General features: G+C 41.6%; 1 protein-coding gene across 4 annotated transcripts in view; it reads right to left on the reverse strand.

Annotated features, from left to right (window-relative positions):
* PID1 (phosphotyrosine interaction domain containing 1) overlaps positions 1-21,549 on the reverse strand; it is a 225,554-nt gene that overhangs the window by 110,362 nt on the left and 93,643 nt on the right. For all 4 annotated transcript variants that reach the window (XM_077869101.1, XM_077869102.1, XM_077869105.1 and 1 more), the window contains exon 2: positions 13,080-13,226. In XM_077869101.1, the coding sequence (XP_077725227.1) occupies positions 13,080-13,226 (147 nt within the window). The remainder of the gene's footprint in view (positions 1-13,079; positions 13,227-21,549) is intronic.

A 21,549-nucleotide genomic window follows, 5' to 3' on the forward strand; every position in this document is an offset into this window, starting at 1 on the left:
CCACATCAGGTTCCCTGCATGGAACCTGCTTCTCCCTCTGCCTATGTCTCTGCCTCTTTCTCTTCCTGTGTCTCTCATGAAAAAAATAAATAACATCTTTTTAAAAAGAGAGAGAGAAAAGGAAAAGCAAACACATGTTTTGTACCATCCCATGAAGAGACCATCAGTAAAAATGTCTTTGTGATAATGGACAATGTCTTTCCTGCCCTAACAAATATTACAGGATAGCCAGATGGTGACATGTGAGAATTCCAGCACTGCTCATAAGCGGGGGAAAAAAAAAAAAAGTTTTAAAGAGAATGCATTAATCAGTCAACATGGGGGAAAACCTAATTCCAGTAGGATCTTCAGCTCACAAAGTAGCTTTCCCGTTTCCCAGGATGACGAACTTCATTTATCCCTATTACTTCCCGAGCAAATTATTTTCTAATTCCTGGATTTGGTTTATGAAGATGCCTGGTGACTCATAAACACCAATCTGACTAATGTCTCAGTTAGAGATCTCAGGATGCACAGAAGCCCTGACATCATTTCTCTTTCCAAGAAATGAAGGTATAATATTTTCAGTGAAAACAAAGAAATGAACAGCCAGCACACCAAGGATCATATCTGCACCTGTTGTCACAGTGGGTTTTATCATTTACTTGCTAGGTAGTCGGGAGTTGAAATACTCAGAGATATGATAAGAAATATCTGTACAAATTTATGAGCTTGGTTTATGACCTTTTTATGATCTGGGTTATTTATGATCGCTTTCTCCTACATTTATATCTCCTTCACTACCATGTTGTTGATCAACCTTCCCATTCAAACCATGGGGAGCTATATTTGAATAACAATGGTATTTTATTTATACAACACTACGCTTGTGAAAAGCTCAAAATACTTTATAAATATTTCTTTAAACTTGAACGCAAGGTAAGGATTGCTGTTTCCATCTTAGATAAAGATTTAAACAAGAAGTTCAAACAGCTAAGATTGTCAATTTAGAGAGGGCTGAACAACAGAGAGGATAACCAGGGCAAGGTGACCTTGGGCATCCATGTCTTCTCCAAACCCCACTAAACTGATCATAATGGACATTATTAAATCATAAGCACAAAAGGACAAAATGAACAAAAGAGGAGATGGTAACTTATTAGAGCTTCCAACATAGATTTGGAAACTTTAGGAAACCCAGTGAATCTACACAGCCATGTCTTTCAAAGCAAGTTTTATAAAACTGCTACTTTTAGTTAATCTATCATGTATCATGTTTCTTATTTCTCAAATGATTCCACAACAGGGAGGAGAAGTAGAATTTTACTTAAGGATCCCCCAAATACCAAGAAATAAGAGTCTCCAAATTGAAAAGACACACAACCTCCCCCAACTGTATGAACGGGAAGGGGGGTGGAATTCACACCAAGGCACACAGCCATGAAATTTCAGAGCACAAAGAACATAAAGAAAATCCCAAAATCTTTCCAGAGAATAGAGGGGGAAGAAAGTCACATCACTATCTGGATCAAATGGGATCAGATCCCTCAATAGTACGAGGGATAATAGAAGTCAATGGACACAGCCTTCACAGTTCAAAGTAGAAATTATTTCCAATCTTCATTTCTATACCCAAACTTTCAAAAAGGTGAGGTAGAATGAAGAGATGTTCAGACATGCAAGGCACATGGTGTTTACTTCTTGAACGTGTGCTCCAGCAAAACAAAGGAGGAAATCATCAGAGGAGTATCCACCCCAAGGGAGAGAAGTCCTAGAGTCACAGCAGGGAGGACGGCCTAGAGGCCAGTACTCTAGCCAAGTGCAGGAGGACATGAAAAAGAATACCCTACCTCCATCACTGAGTATTTGAGTTACGTATGGATGGGTATATGCCAAAGCAGAAAGCACATTTGAGGAAAATTAAGTATATATAAAATGATGTCAAATCTGAAAATAATAGACAATTCAAAAAATATTGATCAAGAAAGGAAATAAAATCATGGTACCTTGACTCTTTAGTTATCACATAGATATTACCTAAAATTTCACAAGTAACTATGTTAGGAAGATGGAAGAAGACAAGTGGGTAAAGTTAGAATAGATCTAAATCTTTATCTACCAAACTAGCCAAAAAATATTACCCCAAATGGTAAAAGTATAGTATTTGAAATATGAAGGTAAGCATAAGAAGAAAAAGCTAAAATAATTACAGCTGGAGCAGAACTGGGGTATGAGAAGGAAGAAGGAGACAGATAAACACTTTATGTTTTGTTTTTCATTACTATTTGATGGGTTGTTTTGGTAAATCTCTGCAGGTATCACTTTGATACCATTTTAAAACTTAAGGCAGAAAAAAATCACCTGCAAAGAAAGTCCAGGTTTATATGAGATTATATTCAGTCTATATCTTCTGATGCTTCCTTATTTAAAGCATATTTTTCATTTAACAAACAATAAATTAAACCAGCCCTTCTAGTAGCAGAGGCACTGGTGCTGTAACATGGGAGTTCCTCTAGGGTAAAAAGTAAGTAGAACACTGAAAAGAAATGACATGACCAAAATAAGTAGAAATACATACATACACTTGAAAACGTCTTTTAAACATTAACTTCTTACATTTAAGCACCCTATTTGCATAAACCAGATTTTAGCTTGAAGTTATCTTAACCTTGTAACCATCTCGAGCAATTTGTACAGTCTCTGCTGGAAACCATAAAGTTTATTATTAATGAGTTTTTACCAACTTAATTGGTTTTCTGCATGGTGTTTCTGTAGGTTGCCTCACAGATGAAGTCTACCACAGAGGAGCTATATTTTATCCAGAGAATTAATCCAGGAAAATTAGTAAAATAATTAACATATTTCCCAAATAAATGAACCCTAAATTCAGATAATGATTAAACTAAATTTCCAGAATTAAACCAACAAATTGTTTCAAAGACAAACGATCTAAACAGGAAGTCATGAGGGGAAAATAACTTCTTAATGAGATACTTCTCTCAGACACACACATTATACTCCTAATATTTTCCATATCATTTTCAAAATTATCCTTAAAGCTCTACTGAGAATGGGAGTGGGGGTGGAGCAAAACATTATTCCCTTTCCCTGGGGTAGAACTGTGGATTTTTTTTTTTTACAAACATATACATCCAATATGTAAACTACCAATGGGCAGGACTTAAATCCGTGAATTCCATTCAAAATTTTATGATATCTCTTCCTTTTCAGAAATTTGGATAAAGTAAGTAAAACGAAAAAAGAAAATGTGGCACAAAATAGGAGCAAGATACTTCCATAGATCAATGCTCCTCATTTTTTCTACATGTTAAAGTAGTTTTCTGAATTCCAATGAAAGCATTTTCTTAGGCTTAAGAAATAACATAACCTAAACAACTGCTTAACTGGGAGCATTGTATTTCTTTTTGCTTAGAAAGTTTTGCATTTCTAGAATTCCTCATTTCTAAAGAAACTATCTATAGCGGGCTGAGTAAGACCACCCAAAAGTATTAGGTCCTCTTCTGGAACCTGACATGTTACCTTTTAAGGAAAAAGGGTCCGTGCTGATTCGGTTAAGAATCTGGAGCTAGGGAGATTATCCTGGTTTATCAAGTGGGCACTAAATCCAACCATAAGTGTCTTACGAAAGGCAAAGGGAGGTTTGAAACATAGAAAAGAGGAGGAGGTAGTGTGGCTATATTGGCCGAAACCGGAGTGAAATGGCCATAAGCCAAGGAATGTCTGCAGCACCATAAACCCCAAGAGGCAAGGAGCCGACTTTCTTCTTCAGCTTCCAGAGGAAGCTCCTTGACACCTTGGCTTCTGCCCAGGGATACCCGTTTGGGACTTCTGGTCCCAAAATCTGTGAGAGAATAAATTTCTTTTTTAACCATTGACGTTGCCATTAAGCAGCCCTCAGGAAACCAGCACATACATCATCCCTGCAAATGCATCTGAGTAGGTTGACAATTATTATGCTGAACACACCAGACAAGCCTGACACCGGACAAGTCACAAGTTAGACGGGAAAATGTCACTTTCCCTGAAGCTACAGAAATTCCGATTTGGGCAAAGAGAAGAAACAAATGTCTAAGTCAGGGTGACTTAGAAGATGCTGTTTCCAAAATGTTCCATTTTGAATGGAAATTCTGCCACATAGCTGTCCAAGCAAGCCTTCATCCAAAGAAACTTTCTTCTTTTAAATTTATATTTCAAAACTAAAGTGTAATATCTGTTCATTGTTGAAAACTTAGCCAATGCAAAAAAAAAAAAAAAGAAAAAAATAAGAAAATCACAAATTTTACCCATAATCCTGCTATCCAGGGATCACTTCTGTTCATATTTCAGTGTTTTTACAAAAATAAAATCCTATTCACATTTTGCAGCCAGATTTTTATTTCATTTCATATATTGTGAACATTTTCCACACCGGTATAATTTCTACAACAGAATGTGTCATGACTGCATGTTTTCCATGGTGTTGTGGAACAAAAATATTATAATCTCTCTTTCACGTGCTTTAGATTATTTTCCCAGTTTTCACTAATGAATCTTTGCTGATCTCCTGAGAGTTTTTATTTTTTTTTAATTTTTATTTATTTATGATAGTCACACACACAGAGAGAGAGAGAGGCAGAGACACAGGCAGAGGGAGAAGCAGGCTCCATGCACCGGGAGCCCAACGTGGGATTCGATCCCGGGTCTCCAGGATCGCGCCCTGGGCCAAAGGCAGGCGCTAAACCGCTGCGCCACCCAGGGATCCCCTCCTGAGCATTTTTAAAGATAAGAAGTAGGCAGTGACATTTGGAGATACAAGACAACACAGTCTTTGACATTAGTCCAAAGGTGAGCTTTAATGTCACACCTGGTTCCCTAGAGTAAAATGCCCATTTTTCAGCCACAGCCTTCATGGTGTGGAACACCAGGAAATAAATAGTTTGAAGGTGTCAAACATCCCCAGAGAATACCTCAATGGGGCAAATAACTCTACTGCCTGCATCATAGGGAAGAGTGACCCCATAAAGAAGCCTACTCAACAAGCATTCAGGCAGACACTCTAAACACTCCTATCAGCTGAAATGAAAATGATGCCTCATATGAAAAGATTTTAGTCATCAAATAACAAAAGTGACCTTGTGAAGGGTGAAAAGCTTCACTGAAGCCACCACAGTTGTCTGTGGGAAGACCAAAGTACAGAATTCAAAGTCCTAAGACTCACAGCCAAAAAACTGACCATCACCAACAAAATATCCTGCCGTGCTGGGCACCACAGCTGTAGCATAGGCAGTGTGTATGTCAAATATATACATGAAGACCAAGTCTAGAACCATATACAGACGCTTCAGTCATCCCCAGAGTTATATCCATTTCCTCCCCTTGATACTTCCAAGTCTGGAAGAGGATGGCCAGGAGAGTGGGCCCAGGGTGTAGGATGAAATAGGAGGAGTGAGACAGACAGTTTTGGTGCTTGGTGGGGAGGACGTTCCTCTGGTTCTCATAGTGTTCTTCCCCACTGATTCTTCTCTTTCTGGCCCTCAGGTATTAGAGGTGGGTACATGTTTACACGTGTAAGTGTATAAGCGGGTACACCTGTCTTGCTTCTTTCTCTTCTATGGCCCTGATCTCCTTGAAGGACCCGACCTCTATGGAACTCCACCTTCATATAACAGGGTGCCCTTTGGCTGTGGCCCCCTGATGGTCTCACAGATACTTTAAATTTCACAATTGTGTTTGAACTCATGACTTCTGAAATCCTGCTTCTCTTTCTCTACCTTGAATAATGTGTTGCCCAATTAGAAACCTGGAATGAAAGCCTGAAAGGGGAGCTGGAGATTTCTCCAATGAATGAGAACATTCCCCGCCATCTGCCACCCACCTGGAAGACAAAAGCCCCTCAGTGTCAAACCACATGCTAGCTGATGGGCATTGCAAGGACCCTGGAGAGTGGCGATTCTCAAACTGAGGCTCATCTCATCTGAAGACCATCCCCCATATATATTCAAGGGGATGGGCTGGGTCGTAACATGGAAGGAAAGGCACCCCTTGCTCTGCCACCTGAGAGTGGCACTTGCTTCTACTTCCATCGCTCTTCCCACAGAATGTATTTCTCAGGCCTTGGGTCATTAAGCCTTTCTTTTTTTGTAGTGGACACTTGTGTTGCCTCTCTAGCATCTTCTTCCCCCACTCCATCCTTTTGGAATTTGCGGATTCCAAAGCAAATAAATTTCAAGGACTTAAGTCAATTCCAGTTAGATTTTCTATTATTTCAACCCAAAGTACCCAAAACCATTGTTTATCTTTGTGTCCCTATTAACATCTGGAAAATCCTAAGAATGTGCAATATATTCTTATAGATGAAGAAAGAAATGAAAGAAGAAAATTAGGATGGGGGAACGGGAGGAGAGAGGAAGGTGGGCCAAAAAAGGTCAGAAAATCTACAAACTGACAAAGAGTAAAAACTGCAGAAAGTTAAAAGCTTGTCTCTTAAACAACAGGTATTAGCTCACACCAACTTCTACCTTTCGACATTTAGGAAGACACACTCAAGGAAATGTGCTTTGGTTTGTTTACAGGAAAGTCTGAGAAAGAATAAAGAGAAAGTGGATTAGAATCAGATGCCATTTACTCTGAATCTAGAGGTTTACATTTTGGTTTAAACCAAGAGGTTTAAAGAGCCAATAAAGACTACAGGCTCGAATCTTACTTCATATGTTACTATTCTTTATTTGTATTGTGTCTTGATGTTCAAATCAGAAACGTATTTTGCAAGGAAAAAGTCCACACAATTGGCAGAATTAGACTCACGCCATGCCCAAAATGACCTATGCCAAGAAAAGGCTCCAAAATGCATTCGGTCTGGATGACGACACAGTATAATCAATGTTTCTGCCTTCAGTGAATGGGTAAAATCAGGGGCCTTTGGCTAAAATGAAAAAAAAAAAGAGAGAGAGAGAGAAAACAGGTCTACATGTCTAATTAAATACAAAATTGAATAAGCACAAAAATCTGTGTGAAATAGATACATGTGATGCCAGTTTTAAATATATTTAAATTCAAATCAAGAGCTCATCTTAAGTAGGGTTGCTGGAATCTACTTGTAAGACTGGTCATCTTACATGTGCGCAAAATGGCAGGATCTGAGGACTGCCTGCAAAGCCCTCAGCTCAGGATCCTCTCTGTCCCATGCAACTGCAAATCGACCACATCCTTCCTGAGAGCTAGTGACCATGCAGTTACTCCTGAATGCATGAGCCTCAGAAAGAATAATAGTAAAATTGTAATGCTGTATGAATCACAAGTTCCTTCTTGGGAATTAGACTGTTCGATGGCTTCTGCCCTCACTAAAGGGAACAGAACAGTGAGGGTCTTCGATGGGACTTCACGTGATGCTAAGCCAAGTGCCTCACTCAGAGGGAGGAGAGATTTGGGAGCTAGAGCATTCTATGAGAGAGTCGGCCAGGTGAGGCCCTGGTGGGGCCTGTGATGACGTGTGAGGGGACAGAGGCAGCTGGATGCCCACGAAGCTGCAGAATGAAGACAAGGGCACTATCACCACGAACGATGACAGAACCAGAGATGGACGCTGGAGAGTGTAAAGAAATACCATATGCTCAATTAGCCCTATTCACCACCCCAACTCCCAAATCCTGTCTGGTGGCCAAGAGGAACTTCCCTCCTGGAGACAATCACAGGACCCTGGCTCCACCCAGCCAGAGTGAGCAGGTGCAGAGGAAAAATCGCCAGGTAAACCAGAACAAAGGCAGGCAGACTCAGATCCAAAAAGGAGACCTGTGTCAGTAACTGCCAACCTGCCTGCCTTTCCTTCTTGTTTCTTTCCCCATCTGTCCTCCCCAGGTATGTTTCCTCCATGTCACTCTCCTTCTTCAACTTATCGTTGTCCTTAAACTCAAACTACTGCCATTCACAAACTTCATAAAGATTTTAAATAAAGATAAATGTTTTAAGATGTGCTAGACCCCCAGTTACGTGTCAGCATCTTTGTTTCAGCATTGCTACTATTTTGCTTTAAAACTATAAATGCTGGAGGATCCCTGGGTGGCTCAGCAATTGAACACCTGCCTTCAGCCCAGGATATGACCCTGGAGTCCCGGGATCAAGTCCCACATCGGGATCCCTGCATGAAGCCTGCTTCTCCCTCTGCCTGTGTCTCTGTCTCTGTCTCTCTGTGTCTCTCATGAATAAATAAATATTTTAAAAGTAAATAAATAAAAATAAAACTATAAATGCTGGGGGCACCTGGGTGGCTCAGTCGGTTAAGTATCCGTCATTGGCTCAGGTCACGATCCCAGTGTCCTGGGGCTGAGTCCCAAGTCAGGCTCCCTGCTCAGCGGGAAGTCTGCTTCTCCCTCTGCTTCTCCTTCTTTCTCCGTTGCTCCCCCCTGCTTGTGATCTCTCACTCTCTCTCCATCAAATTAAAAAAAAAAAAAACACAATTATAAATGCTGTAAAGCTAGGGACTATCTCTGTGGAATAGGTTTTATATGGTGTTCACATGAGCATACAGGAACTCAATGGACATTTCATGTTTTATTTCCTACGTATGTTTTACAAGGAATGTGATTTTTCATTATAGACTCTCTCTTTCTTCTAGAAAACCAAATAAGAGAGCCTGAGAACTATATTCAAGGTAAAATTATATGATACTTTTAGTACATTTTCCCCATGCTTTCTGGGTTTTGTGAGCGAAGACAAAATTCTAATCCAATTAAACTAGGAAAATTTGAGTCTCAGAACTTTAGGTAAGAGGATGCCTGAAATGCAGTGCCCTTGGTTCTGGCCTATCAAAGATGCAGAAACTGAAGACTGCAGAAATAAAATGACTTGCTAAAACCACATGACACAACCAGTTTTAAGAGCTATCATAGGACACACATAGGAGCCACTTAGAGGTCATTGAGGGAGATGGAATCTAGTGGGAAGAAGCAGAGGCTATGGAGACCCTGATGAAATTCGAAATACAGGCTTTGCCAGATGCTTGCTGGATACTCTGGTACAGGAAAGAACTTCTCTAGGCCTCAAGTAACTCATCTGTGAAATGGCACCACAGATGGCACTTGAACCATGGGGTTGTTGTGAGGACCAAATGGTTCTACATCGCAAGAAGTGCGCAGGAGAATGCTTAATGTGTTACTATCTTAATTACTATCATTATTTCTATATGATTAGTATTTTATTACTAATTATTTATCATCATCATTATCACCATTTCATCAAGGCTTTGCGAACTCTGGCAAGTACGCCCAGAAGTGAGTCAATCCAACCAAGAACAGTGCCCCAGGGAGGATACAGTGGCATCCACAGGTGCTGTCAGGAGGGCACACATCTGATGCACCAGTTACCCAGCCCATTTCTTTCTTGGATGTCAGCCTCCTGGTCAGCTGGAGCAAACCCATTCTAACCCTACAATGGCCAGCGAGCTCAATCCTCCATGTCCCACCCCATGTCCCATCTCCCCGGGTGTGAATTCACTTCCATCACTTAGGTCACTCACGTGGATCTTTCCACACCCCACACTTGAGCATTGGTCCTCAAGCTCCAGGCAGTGCCCCGGCCCCACAGTCATGAAAACTGCATGGTCGATTTTTAAGTGCAGGTTCTTTTCTGCCTGCTAAGCTGAGCACCTGCATCAAAATCTCTGAAAGAAGGTCCAGAAACCTGCCCTTCAGGGCTTTCTCTCTCTCTCTCTCTCTCTCTCACACACACACACACACACACACACACACACACACACAGTTTGAGCAGCACTGGAGATTTACTGGTTCAGGCACTCCTCTATACCTTCCACTTGGCTACAAACCACATGACCCACGACGTCTACTTTGATGCCTTCCTCCACAATTCCATGCACTGTAGGTTTTCAGTGACTATTTATTAAATAAATGTTTGCTAACAAGTCAGAGCCGCCTCGGATTCTGTGGTGCCAGGCAGGAGAAGCCAGGTATGACCAACCATTGCTGCTGCTGCTGCTCCTATTGCTGCAAAATCAGAACACAGCATCAGATGCTCTGAAAACCTCCAAGGAGAGTAGGGGCAGGCGCGTCCTAATGGTATGCAGTGGGGTTTGCAGTTAAATAACTCCACTCCAGGGAGAAAAAAAAAAAAAAATGTGGCAGCAGTAGAGGAAAACACACAAAGACCCAGCTGCCCACAACATGAATAGCCTGGCAGGGCAATCCCATCAGGACCCACGGAGAATACAGATCAGAGGGAAATGCAAAATCTGAGATGAGCCAGGGCCTCGATGGTGCTAACCATAATCCATTTTCAACTCCCTTTTCCTTTGCTTCCTCCTGCCTTTCTCCCTCCCCAAAGCCACAGTTATGCAAGCACAACTTGAGAGCTGTTTAGGCAAAAAGAACTAGCACTGTGTGCAGATGGAGGGTCCTGTCCGCTGGCCCCGCAGCTGGGCCTGGCTACATTGTGCTCATTATTCCTGGCAGGAGGGAGCCCGAGAGAGAGCTCCTCCTTCTGCAGCTGGCATTTTGTGAGCGAAGTTACTCCGTAAGAATCAGAGAGGAAACACTGCATTTTGTTCCTGTGGATGATGGAGTTGGTGGGGGGCGGGCGGGGGGGTGGTGGGGAGGATGGGGAGGTCAGGACATTCTGAACAGAAATGTCAAGGCTCAAACATATAACTTTTTGGTTGTTTTTCTATGGGAGGAATGTGACCTCTGAACACAAACCCGGTATTATCACTGAGAATTAAAGAATGGAAGTCTCCCAGGGTGTTCAAATGTTAACTGATAAAGTGCATAATCGTGTGTGTACAATCTGAAGAATGATACTTTGGGGGGTTTTCTTCCTTCAAACGGAATCGTAAAGCTAGAGTTGGCCCAGATCCCTGAGTGCAGGTCATGATGATGTACACCTGGAATCCCATCTTCAGGATTTCCAGGGAAAGCGAGTTCATAAACTTTATAGCCTCGTGGAATGTGTTTTTGACCCTGAATGCCAAAGTTCTACTCTGTGTCCAGGTGAAATCACGGATGATCTCCCTTTGTCTCTCGCTGGCCCCACGGACTGATGCGAGGGCCACCTCACTCTCCTCTGTGTGCTCTTCTGAATTCCTTCTATTTTTTTTTTCCCCAACATCTTTTTAGAAGCAAAACAAATGAGCACAGCCTAAGGCAATACACTGAAAAATACTCCATGAATCTCGAACCCTCTGCTCCTTTTCAGGAAAATGATAGTTTTTAATCTCCTAGCAAATATTTCTCTCTAGCAAATCTGTTTCTCTGTCTCTCTCTGAGACACACACACACACACACACACACACACACACACTTCATATCCCGACTGATTGCTAGGTCTTTTATTCTGTAACTGCATTTTTCTCCTCCCATTTAAGCATACTCTGCAGACTTTATCAAACAAAACTCTCCTCTTTTACTTGTCCCTACTGACTTCATCTTGCTTTTGAGGGACCATGTTCCCCAATAAGAACAAAATTCAAAATGACTCTAGGAAATCTCTAAAGTCTATAGAACACAATGTGATCTCGTATCACTTTCAAATGTAATGAGTATTTTCCCAATTCCTTTGTATCATCCGTTCACCAAAAAAGCATTGCCTACACTGGGACCTCATGCCACTTCTTTGGATCCACTATCTCCAGCTGAACCAGAGTCTCTGGCAACTGCTCTTTGGAAGCTGAAAGTTCACCTTAGCATAGTTACCACATAAAATCACCCCCTTTTTTTTAATGTTGTCCTATGACTCACTTGCCTAAATCTGATGGTCCCCCGTAGTAATTAGAACAAAGTCTAAACTCCCTGCCTCCATGATGACAAGGCTCATTCTCTACCCAGACCCCTGCCTGACCACACCATAGGACACAACTTTCTTGACTTCCCAGTTCTCCTGCCCCTTCTTCTCTATTACAAAGATGGTAGACCATCTCTGCCTCTGAGAATTAGCACTCCCTGTCCCTTTGGCCTGAAAGATTCTTCCCCAAGTTCTCCCAGACTGGCTTTCTCAACTGCCAATGCTTGTTTACCTGTACTTTCTCCTCCCTCCTCCCCAACTAGAAGTTAGACCCTACAAAGATGTTGGGGGCTGTTGCTCCCACTGTCCCCGGTGCTGGGCAGACAGTGAGCACCCAGTGGGTATTTGTGGGATGAGTGAACATGTATGGAGTGTTGTGTACACAACCCTCACTCAAGATTTCTGTAGGCTCCAATCTGACCATAGCTATGCAAGAACTGGGGAGGTGATGGAAAATTCTGGCAAGAGAGATCAATGGGCCTTGACTCCCTTAAGCCAGAAAAGCGATAAGGAAAGGAGTGTGTCCACAAGGTTATAATAGAAACCTGCAAACATACATTTTGTTTTATTTTTTATCTTCACTACTCAATTTTCTGCCCCTTAATTTAATCTTTTATTCCTCAAAACAAATTGTTGATGACAAAGTATGCATAAACATATTTTCTTTGTTACCTCTGAACGGGTCGCTATATTCATCAACTTAAGTAAAAAAGAATATCATGTGAGAAAGAACCCAAAAAAGCTTACCAAAATTATACATTTCATTTCTAGGGTTTTTTTTTAATGTCAGCATTACAGTTTACACAAGTGAAAAAAAATGGTTTTTAATGGATTCTGAGGCATGAATATTAGTATAAATTCTGAGAGCTGAAAAAGAAAAATTCTGAGAGCTGAAGCCAAACAAAAATGCAAAATAACCCCCAAAGGAGAAGTACACTGTTGAGAAACTTGTTTTTTATTTCCTTAAGATGTGTTTTATTCAGGGTGCAAACACAAAGGGAGGAAGTATCGCTAAGGACAGAACTTTTCTTATAAAGCCCCAAATCCACAGGGCTACAGCAAATATAGGGAGAATACGATTTTATTCATACACCAAAACTCATGTCTTTAATGTATATCTGGAAACAATGAAGAGTGGTAGATCACTAAAAAGACAGCAGGGTATGGATTCACCCAACCATCACTTAATGGTCCTTATTAGTCATTTTACATTTTCATTCCTTTAAAAAGTAACCACTGGGAAACAAGTGTCCTAAGGTGACACCTCCTTTTGTTTGTCCCACCAAGAGGGCCCCAGCGGGCCACGTGCCACGTACCTTGCAGCCACTGTGAGTCCTGGTCTTCATCAGGGGTGTAGTGGTGCACAGCTCGATGGCCTCGGGCTCATGGAAGATGACTGCTGGGAGGGGTTCCTTTTTCAGTGTTAGGACATTCAATTTAGACTTCAGCATGGTCTGAAAGTGCTGAAAAGCAAGATAGATCAATCAATCAACCAACCAACCAACCATAGTTAACTTTTTTTGGCATTGAACGTGGCACAATGGTAGATCAAACCCAGTAACAAAATCTTTGCTTTATTATTTCTCTTTCACTAGGGGAAGTCAAGAGATACTTAGTGAAATGTAGGGAAAAATACTGTCAGGATACCGCTAATTTAACACTGTGGGAAACGGCCAACCCCCACACAGAGACCACGGAAACATGGGCCAGCAGTAGAATCACCCAGGATCATGCTCTGAGAAGTTCTTTCAAAATGATACATAAAGATAGAACCCTAGAGATTTAACCGCATGCCCATTTCAGCTAAATAAGTGAAGATGTTCAGAAGAAAATGTTATCAGAGCTACCTGGGGGCACTGTCTAGAAAGAACAGGGGAGGACAAGACCCAGTAAAAACACGAGACTCCTGCTCTCTGCCTTCCCCAGTTGTGCCATACACTGGCTATAGGACCTTAGGAAATTCACAGCTTCTCAACAGGCCATTTCATCTCCTGGTCCGGGTAAATATCTATTCCATACGCAGCTCCTGTTGGCACTGGTTTTAAAATATGCCCAGAATCCAACTGCATTTAATCACTACTATGTATACCCCCAGACCAGGGCAGGCCCCATCTTTGTTTGGTCTACAATAGCAATGGTTTGACCACTTCCAACCTCGCCCCAACGCAGGTATTACCACAGTACAGCCAGGGGGCAGCCTTCTAAAATTGAATCATGGCATGTCACCCCTTTGCTAAGAGTCCCCCAAGCCTTTCCTTCTTCTCATAGAAAAATTCCAAGTCCTTTTCCTGGCCTTGGAGTCCATGCACATTTCAGGGACTTCTGCTTCTCTAACCTCATCTCCCACCCCTCTGCTCCCATCTCCTGCCCCTCTGCTCACTTGGATCCTGCCACAGTGGCTTCTTTATTCTTCTGAGAATAAGGCAAAGGCTCATGTGCCTTGGAACCTCTGAACATGTTACTCCTGCCCTCTTATCTGCATGCCTGGTTTCCTTATCTTCTTGAAGGCCTTGATCAAATGTCACCTTATGAGACCGTCCTTCTTTATCATCATTATCTACAATAATATGCGTGTGTGCACATATACACAGATGGCTTCATGGGCGTGCAACCTGTGCCATCACAACAGGGTCCCATGCTCAGGAGAGCTCCATGCTGGCTTTTACTGCCTTGAGTCAATGTCACAATCTTGAAATCCTTCATAACTTCATCTTTGAGTCTGCGTTTCGTAAGCTAAGTCCAAGGAGACAGTAGAGTACACGCATGAGTAGAGGAGATACACACAGTATGGGCGTCCCCTGATGTCTAGGAATTCAACGAGATGCAAAGTGAGTACAAGGTAAGCATGTTAAGCCTATGGCTCAGTAAGCAGTGCACTGGCAGCCCCGAGAGGCCAGGCTTTAGAAGCAGAACTTGCTTCAAATGTAGAAAGAGGTCAGATGCATTCTAACAAACATGAGTGATCAAAGAACCCTAGCATATCCCTTTTATTTGTCTGACTTTCCTGTAGTAGGCAAGTGTTCACACTGAAAACGACAACAGAGAAGGAATGGGACAGGCAGGGCCACCATAGCTGTTGCTGTTGCTCTTCCTCCTCCTCCTCCTCCTGTCAGGCGTCCTCACTAATCAGCAAACCAAAGGTAAAGTGTCAGGAGAATGTGAATGTATTAAAGATGAAAGAAAAACAGGCGGTTAGTTTTGTAGCATGTTTCCACTGTTCTGATAAGCACAAAATGCAGATGCACCCGTGAACTAGGAAATACAAATCGTGTGATTTCAATGATCCCACTCCTATATTTGTATTTCAAGTGGGCACCGCACAACATAATGATGAATGGCAGATTCCTGTCAATAATCTCAGTTTTGAATTTTCTTTACTTAGAACACATGAGATAGCAAAAGCAACCAACCAGCCAAACAGGGAAGGAAAGAGACAGGCAAGGCAGCCAAAAAAACACCATGACTATCGCAGAAAGAGATCCATGAAAGAAAGGAAAAAGTTTAATGTTTCAGTACCTGTAGTGGCACTTTTTTCTACTTTTTGAGTAGAGGATACTACATTTCCACGTTGCCCTGGGCCTCGCCAATTATGTAGCCAGCTCCACACACATATACACTCATCACTGTCTATTCCCTTCCTCTGCTTTATTATTCTCATCACTACTTATCACCACTCCAAAATTATGTATTTTGTTTATCTTATTTTCTGTCATCTTCTATTAGGATATAAATGCCGTAAGAGCAGAAACTGTCTTATTCAATGAAGAATCCCAAGGGCTGGGAGGCCTAGGTGGCTCAGTGGTTGAGCCTTTGGCTCAGGGTGTGATCCCGGGGTCCATGATCAACTCCTGCATTGGGCTCCCCACAGGGAGCCTGCTTCTCCCTCTGCCTGTGTCTCTGCCAATCTCTCTCTCTCTCTCTCTCTCTCTCTCTCCCCTCTCATGAATGAATAAATAAAATCTTAAAAACAACACAAAACAAAATCCCAAGGCCCTAAAACAGTTTCACAGGTCCACATAGAATCTACTAGAACTCCCAACTGGCCACGCTGATGGTCACTTTTATGTGCCAACTTGCGTAGACTACTGCACTGTTAGTCAAACACTAACCCAGGCGTTGCTGTGAAGATAGTTGGGAGGAGGTATGGTTAAAGTCCATATCATTTGAATTGCAGACACAGCCTAGATAATCTGAGTAGACTTGATTCAATCAATTGGAAGACTTTAACAGATAAGGTGAGGCTAGGCTTCCCCAAGGAGGAAGATGTTCTAGCTGTGGACAGCAGCTTCAGTCCCTGCCGAGAGTCCCCGCCTGCCCTCCCTGACAGCCTGCCCCAGCCATCTCAGACTTGCCTGGCCAGCCTCCACAACAACTGCATAAGCCCATTCCTTGAATAAATCTTGATGTGTATCTCCTACTAGTTTCATCTCTTTGATTTAACCCTAATACTGCCACCTTCTAGGATGCAAAGTTGCTGGGCCTGGTATTTCTTCAAATGGAAGAGACATGTCTTTATATTTCCCAGTGAGTGTGGATTTGCATTTTTAAAAGCCATAAGGGTGAGTTTTCATACTATTCTGGAAGCTTCTTTGTTCTTAATCAATTCTAGTCCAACATGTGGGGGTACAAAAGTGTCTGAGAGGAGCACCACAGACCTAAGAGTGAGAGGCAAAGCTGTTTGCCACTGTGGGACTGCAACTGAGCCCACACGATGAAGAGGGTCCAGGGGAGGGTGGCTCAGAAGAGGAGGCAGTGAGCAGGTGGGGAGGCTGTCCCCCATCTGCCACTTTGCTGAAGCTCTATGAGAAGTACATGAAACCCCGGCTCGATTCAGCCTGACTTGTGCCACACAATAAGTTCCTAAAGATGGCACCAGAAGTGACTCTACTCTCAAGAGGCCTGGACCACCACCCTGCTGCCCAGAAGCTCTGGAATTGTCTTCCCTGTCCCCACTGTGGGACCAAATATCACGGCTACCGGTTCAGTCGCTGAGCACAGAGAGAGCCTGGAAGCTGCAGGTTGGCACACACATTTTTAAAACCCAAAACTTGGGACAGGAAGATAATGGACTTCAAATGCCAACTTCAAGAGGTACTGTGTAATCGGAGCTACCAGACTCTCCAGAGCCTTGGCATCTCCCACCAGGCCGGCGTGTGCCACACATCAGCTCAGTGGCTCACGGTGCACACCTTCCCTGAACACCCGCACCCAGCCAGACATGGTGGCGGGCACAGCTGGAACAGAAATCCAGTGTCAGCCTCTGCCTGAAAGGCTTTCTCAGAGTAGCTGGAGACTGGTAAACCAGATGACAACCGCAAATCTGGGTAAGTTCAGCGGAGAGTTGAAGAGAGAGGCCAAGGCAGTATCTAAACGTGAAATTGAGAAATCATTCCATTTTTTAAAGAAGCGTGTGTTTTTTTAATGGCTTTGTCCTTTTTGCCCACAATGAAAGGATGAGGGTAAGCAGGGAAATACGCTATGAGTTATCTGATGAGTCACTGCGTCTACAGTATTACATCTTTTTTATAGAAAATTAACATATTTATGTAACTCGGAGTCGCTCTCGTAAATCTTCCAAGTGGTAGAGGTGTGATCGTGTTAGCTGTTTGTGATAAGAACACTCCTGTGCCCCCTCTGAGGACATTTCCCCACTGCTATCTAGCTGCTTTGTGGGGCGGGGATGTCCCTGTCCCCTAGCCCTCAGAAAGAATAAGGATAAAGAGTACTGCATGTCCCTGGCCAAAGGCATTGGCTGAATGGACTCTTCTAGAAGACTGATATACAAGGTTGCCAGGCCAGGGTTGATGTGAGCACAGAGCTGCTGCTGCCCTGTGCACCTGCCAAGGTCAGTCTGAGAATGAGGCCACACAGAGACGGAGGGCCAAGATATGGAGGGTCACAGACTTGACATTGCTGAGCCCTGCCTGGATCCAGCCGCATCCGACTCAGATCCATCCATGGACTTACAGAGAATATGAACCAATATATTCCCTGTTATGCTTCGGTGAGCTTGGGTTAGGTGTCTGATCCCTGCAACGAAAAGAGTCTCGCCAACACAAATTACTTTTCGATGAACAGAAAAATTGTCTGAGACCATAAAGTGGAGCCACTAACAAAACTTTAAAAGGACTTCATAAATGTTAAACTGCAGAAGCAAATGGCAACATTATAGTAAAAAAAATTAAAAAAAAAAAAAGAAAGAAAAAAGACAGCGATCTTGCACTTTGTTTCCTGAACAGGCTGAGCCTTAATGATAAATCGCCAATAATAATCTAAAGGAGGTATTACAATCCTCAGGTTATTCACATCTACAATAAAGGCCTCTGAGCTACTGAGAAAATGAGACAAATTCCAAGTCTCAAGAGATAGCCAAAGAGCACATTCACAATGACACCAATTCAGGTGGCAAGCTCTCTTGCTGGGTAGCAAAGACAGAGATGGGACAACCAGCTCTATCAGAATTGTGTGGCCTTGTACTTCTTGTCTTCCCGGCTTTCCCATCTGTCAAGCGTAAAGTGCTATGTTAGGCCATGTCAAAAATGATATTGCGTGTTCTTTGCGTGGGGAGAAAAGTGTGACAAAGACAATGCAACTTAACATAATCCAGGAGCATTTTGAAAAGGCAACAAAAGAGGAATCGAATAGAGGAGTTTGGAAAGGCGATTGCTCCCAAATGAAAGATGCACAGAGTTCCATAAAGCAAATGTGTTATTCATTCTTAAAGGAGGGAAGTGAATAGTGTTGTAGAAAATTAGGGCACTGCCCCGGACAAATTAAACAAAGCTCAGCTTTCTGCATTTGGTGCTTTATGTGCAATCCTAAAATAGAACCTCTAAATCAAGCCCCATTATGCGGATGGGGTAATCGCCATGCCCTGTATAATTTTACAGTTGGCGCTTCCTACTCCTATTCAGACATTAATCTCTGACAGTTTAGCAGGCAAGGATTTACATATTTTACCAATTCAAATCGGGTGTATCTCACCTTTGTATTGACTCTGTATCCAAAATATAAAGCATCTTTTGAAGGCAAATCCTGCTTCCTCTTTTTCTAAGATAGTTGGAACACTATCCTCACTCAAATTAAAGAAAAGGCATTAAGGTTTTAATCCCTGGTTCATCCTTGCATTGTGAAGACAGGCTAAAATGGTCAGTTTTAACTTGCAAATTACTGATTCAGTAATGCCCCTAATCAAGTTTCAGAAATATTGCAAATGTTCTCCTTAAGAGAACCACAAGGAACAAGTGGGTGAACCAAATAAATGGAAAACTTCAGTACCCCAAACAAATGTTAATTTGTACCAGCGTGCAAAAATCAGTAGCGCTTTTACAGTCTGTTCATAACCACACTGAAGTTTATTACTTGGGGGTACGTAAGAATTACTTAAACTTAGTTGTGGTTTCCTTACATTTTATAGCACTTATTTTTAAAAAAGTAGATTCAAGCCCCAAACATGAGAAAAGAAACCACTGCAATACGCCACTGTGACTCTCAAGACGATCTCACTTATCATTTTTAATGTAAATTCTCAGATTTCTGTTTTTTTATATATTTATTCCAGCATTTTCTTCACAAAACAAAATAACATAAAAGCAAGAAAAATATTTTCCTGTTACATAAACAGCAAATGAATTGTTATATGATTCAGAGTAACTACATGAATGAATGAAAGAAAATTTGACTTAAATTCAATTTTCACTTAACTACGTTTTAATGCAAAAGACTTTTTCATTTTTGTCCTTTTTAAAGTAAAACAGGGTTGGAAAATCTCCCCCCAAGTCCACCAAGCATACACAAAATCTCACTCTTTTCACTTCGAGGATTAATTTTTATAATGCAGTTTATGTTGATGTGGTATTTCCAGAAAAGAAAGACCTACAGCAGTCTGGCATTTCCCTTCTTGCTGCAAAGTGTCCTAGTAACTGCCTTATTGAAAAAAGTTCCAACTTAATTTTAAAGGCCTACCTCCAGACACTCCTAAATTTAAAAGGCTGTCTATATCTGTTAAAGTGATAGCTATTATTACATCAACTGAAAATACTCATGTTCACACACCCATATTTATTCATGCAGTTTTAATTATGGAAGCATTTCTTTTGAACATCACAGATTCTCTCAAGAGATTATGTGGGAGAGGCACAAAAATAGCTCAATGCCCACAGAGCATGCAGAAAGCCCCCAAGGCTCCTAAAGAGCTCACTGGGGAGTAGGAAGATTTCAGCGCACATACACATGAATACAAAGGTCCGAAAAGGTGCATTAAAAGTATGGTATTGTAAGCATCTGGCAGTACATGTGACATGGTTTAATATCATCTGAAGGCAGTTAAGTTAAAGGTCTATGCTACAAACTGTAAAGCAATGACTAAAACCAACAAACCAAAAACTTACATGCACTAATAGAAAAAAAAATAGGATCGTAAAAAAGAAGGCAGAAAGAGAGGGAAAAGGTAACAACTATAAAAACCCAGATGAGACAAAGAGAAAATAAATCATGAAGTGATAGGTTTAAAATCTATAAAATTGATACCCCCTAATAAAAAAGAAGGCACATTTGGTGAGATTTGATGAAGGAAGCCCAATTCTATGTTGCCTATAAGAAATTCACTTAAAACATAAAGAAGCAAACACTACTGATAGGCCACAAAGGAAAAATAGACATAAACTACAAATACGGTTGGAGATTTCAATCCTGTGCTCTCCAAAATTGATAGAATACATAAACAAAAAAGCAGCAAGGATCTCTAAACTTTGAAGACCACCACCAACCAGCCTGACAAAATTGACATTTATAGACCACTGCATCCAAAAACAACAGAATTCAAGAGTAGAGAATACAGACTTCACCAAAACAGACCAAATTCTGGGCCATAAAAAAAATGATTAAAAAAAAATAAAATAAAAAGCACCTCAGTAAATTTAGGATTCAAATCCTACAAAGAAAAATCAACAGGAAAATCTCTGTAAAATATTCAAATACACGGAAGCTAACACAGTTCCAAATAACCCCTGTATCAAAGAATAAATCAAAAGACAAGGCGGAAAGTACTTTGAACTGAATGGAAATGAAAACGTAACACAACAAAATTTCTGAGATGCCACTAAAACGTATGTAAGGGGAATTCTATAGCACAAAATGCCAATATTAGAAAAGAAGAACTCTCTTCAATAAACTCAGCTTCAACCAAAAAAAAAAAAAAAAAAAAAAAGGAAAACTATACAGAGTAAATGAAACCCAAAGTGAATAGAAGAAACCAAATAATAAAGATCAGAGGAGAAAGTCAATAAAGTATAACACAAGAAATCAATAATCAATTCGATGGCCTATCTGCAAGCTCACTCACTTTTCCTTTGTGTCTGCTGAGCCTACGGATGAGCTCATCAAAGATCCTCTTCATCTCTGTTACCTCTGTTGTTGTTTTCCTTCTTATTCTTGTTTTCCTTAGCACTTTCGTGTGATTCTTTCTTTGCTGAAATTCCCCATATGTTCAGGCCTGTTCTCTACTTTGTTCACAGGAGCCTTTAAATATTTATCAGTTATTTTAAATGCCATATCGGAGTCATCTCTGAGCCTGTTCTGTTAATGGCTTGATCTCCTCACTATGGATTGGTTTCCTCCTGACTTTCTGTGCCTCTCCTATTTTCCTACTGGATTCTGGATGGTGTGCAGTCGAGTCCAAGGGAAATAGCACTTAAACCTGAAACCGACCACATCCCTTCTGCTCGGGCAACGGTATGGTGCACCAAGTCAATCTTGTCTGCAATTGGTCTGGCTTGGGTTTTGTTG

The sequence above is a fragment of the Canis aureus genome, chromosome 24, assembly GCF_053574225.1.
Source record: "Canis aureus isolate CA01 chromosome 24, VMU_Caureus_v.1.0, whole genome shotgun sequence".
Classification (NCBI taxonomy): Eukaryota; Metazoa; Chordata; class Mammalia; order Carnivora; family Canidae; genus Canis; species Canis aureus.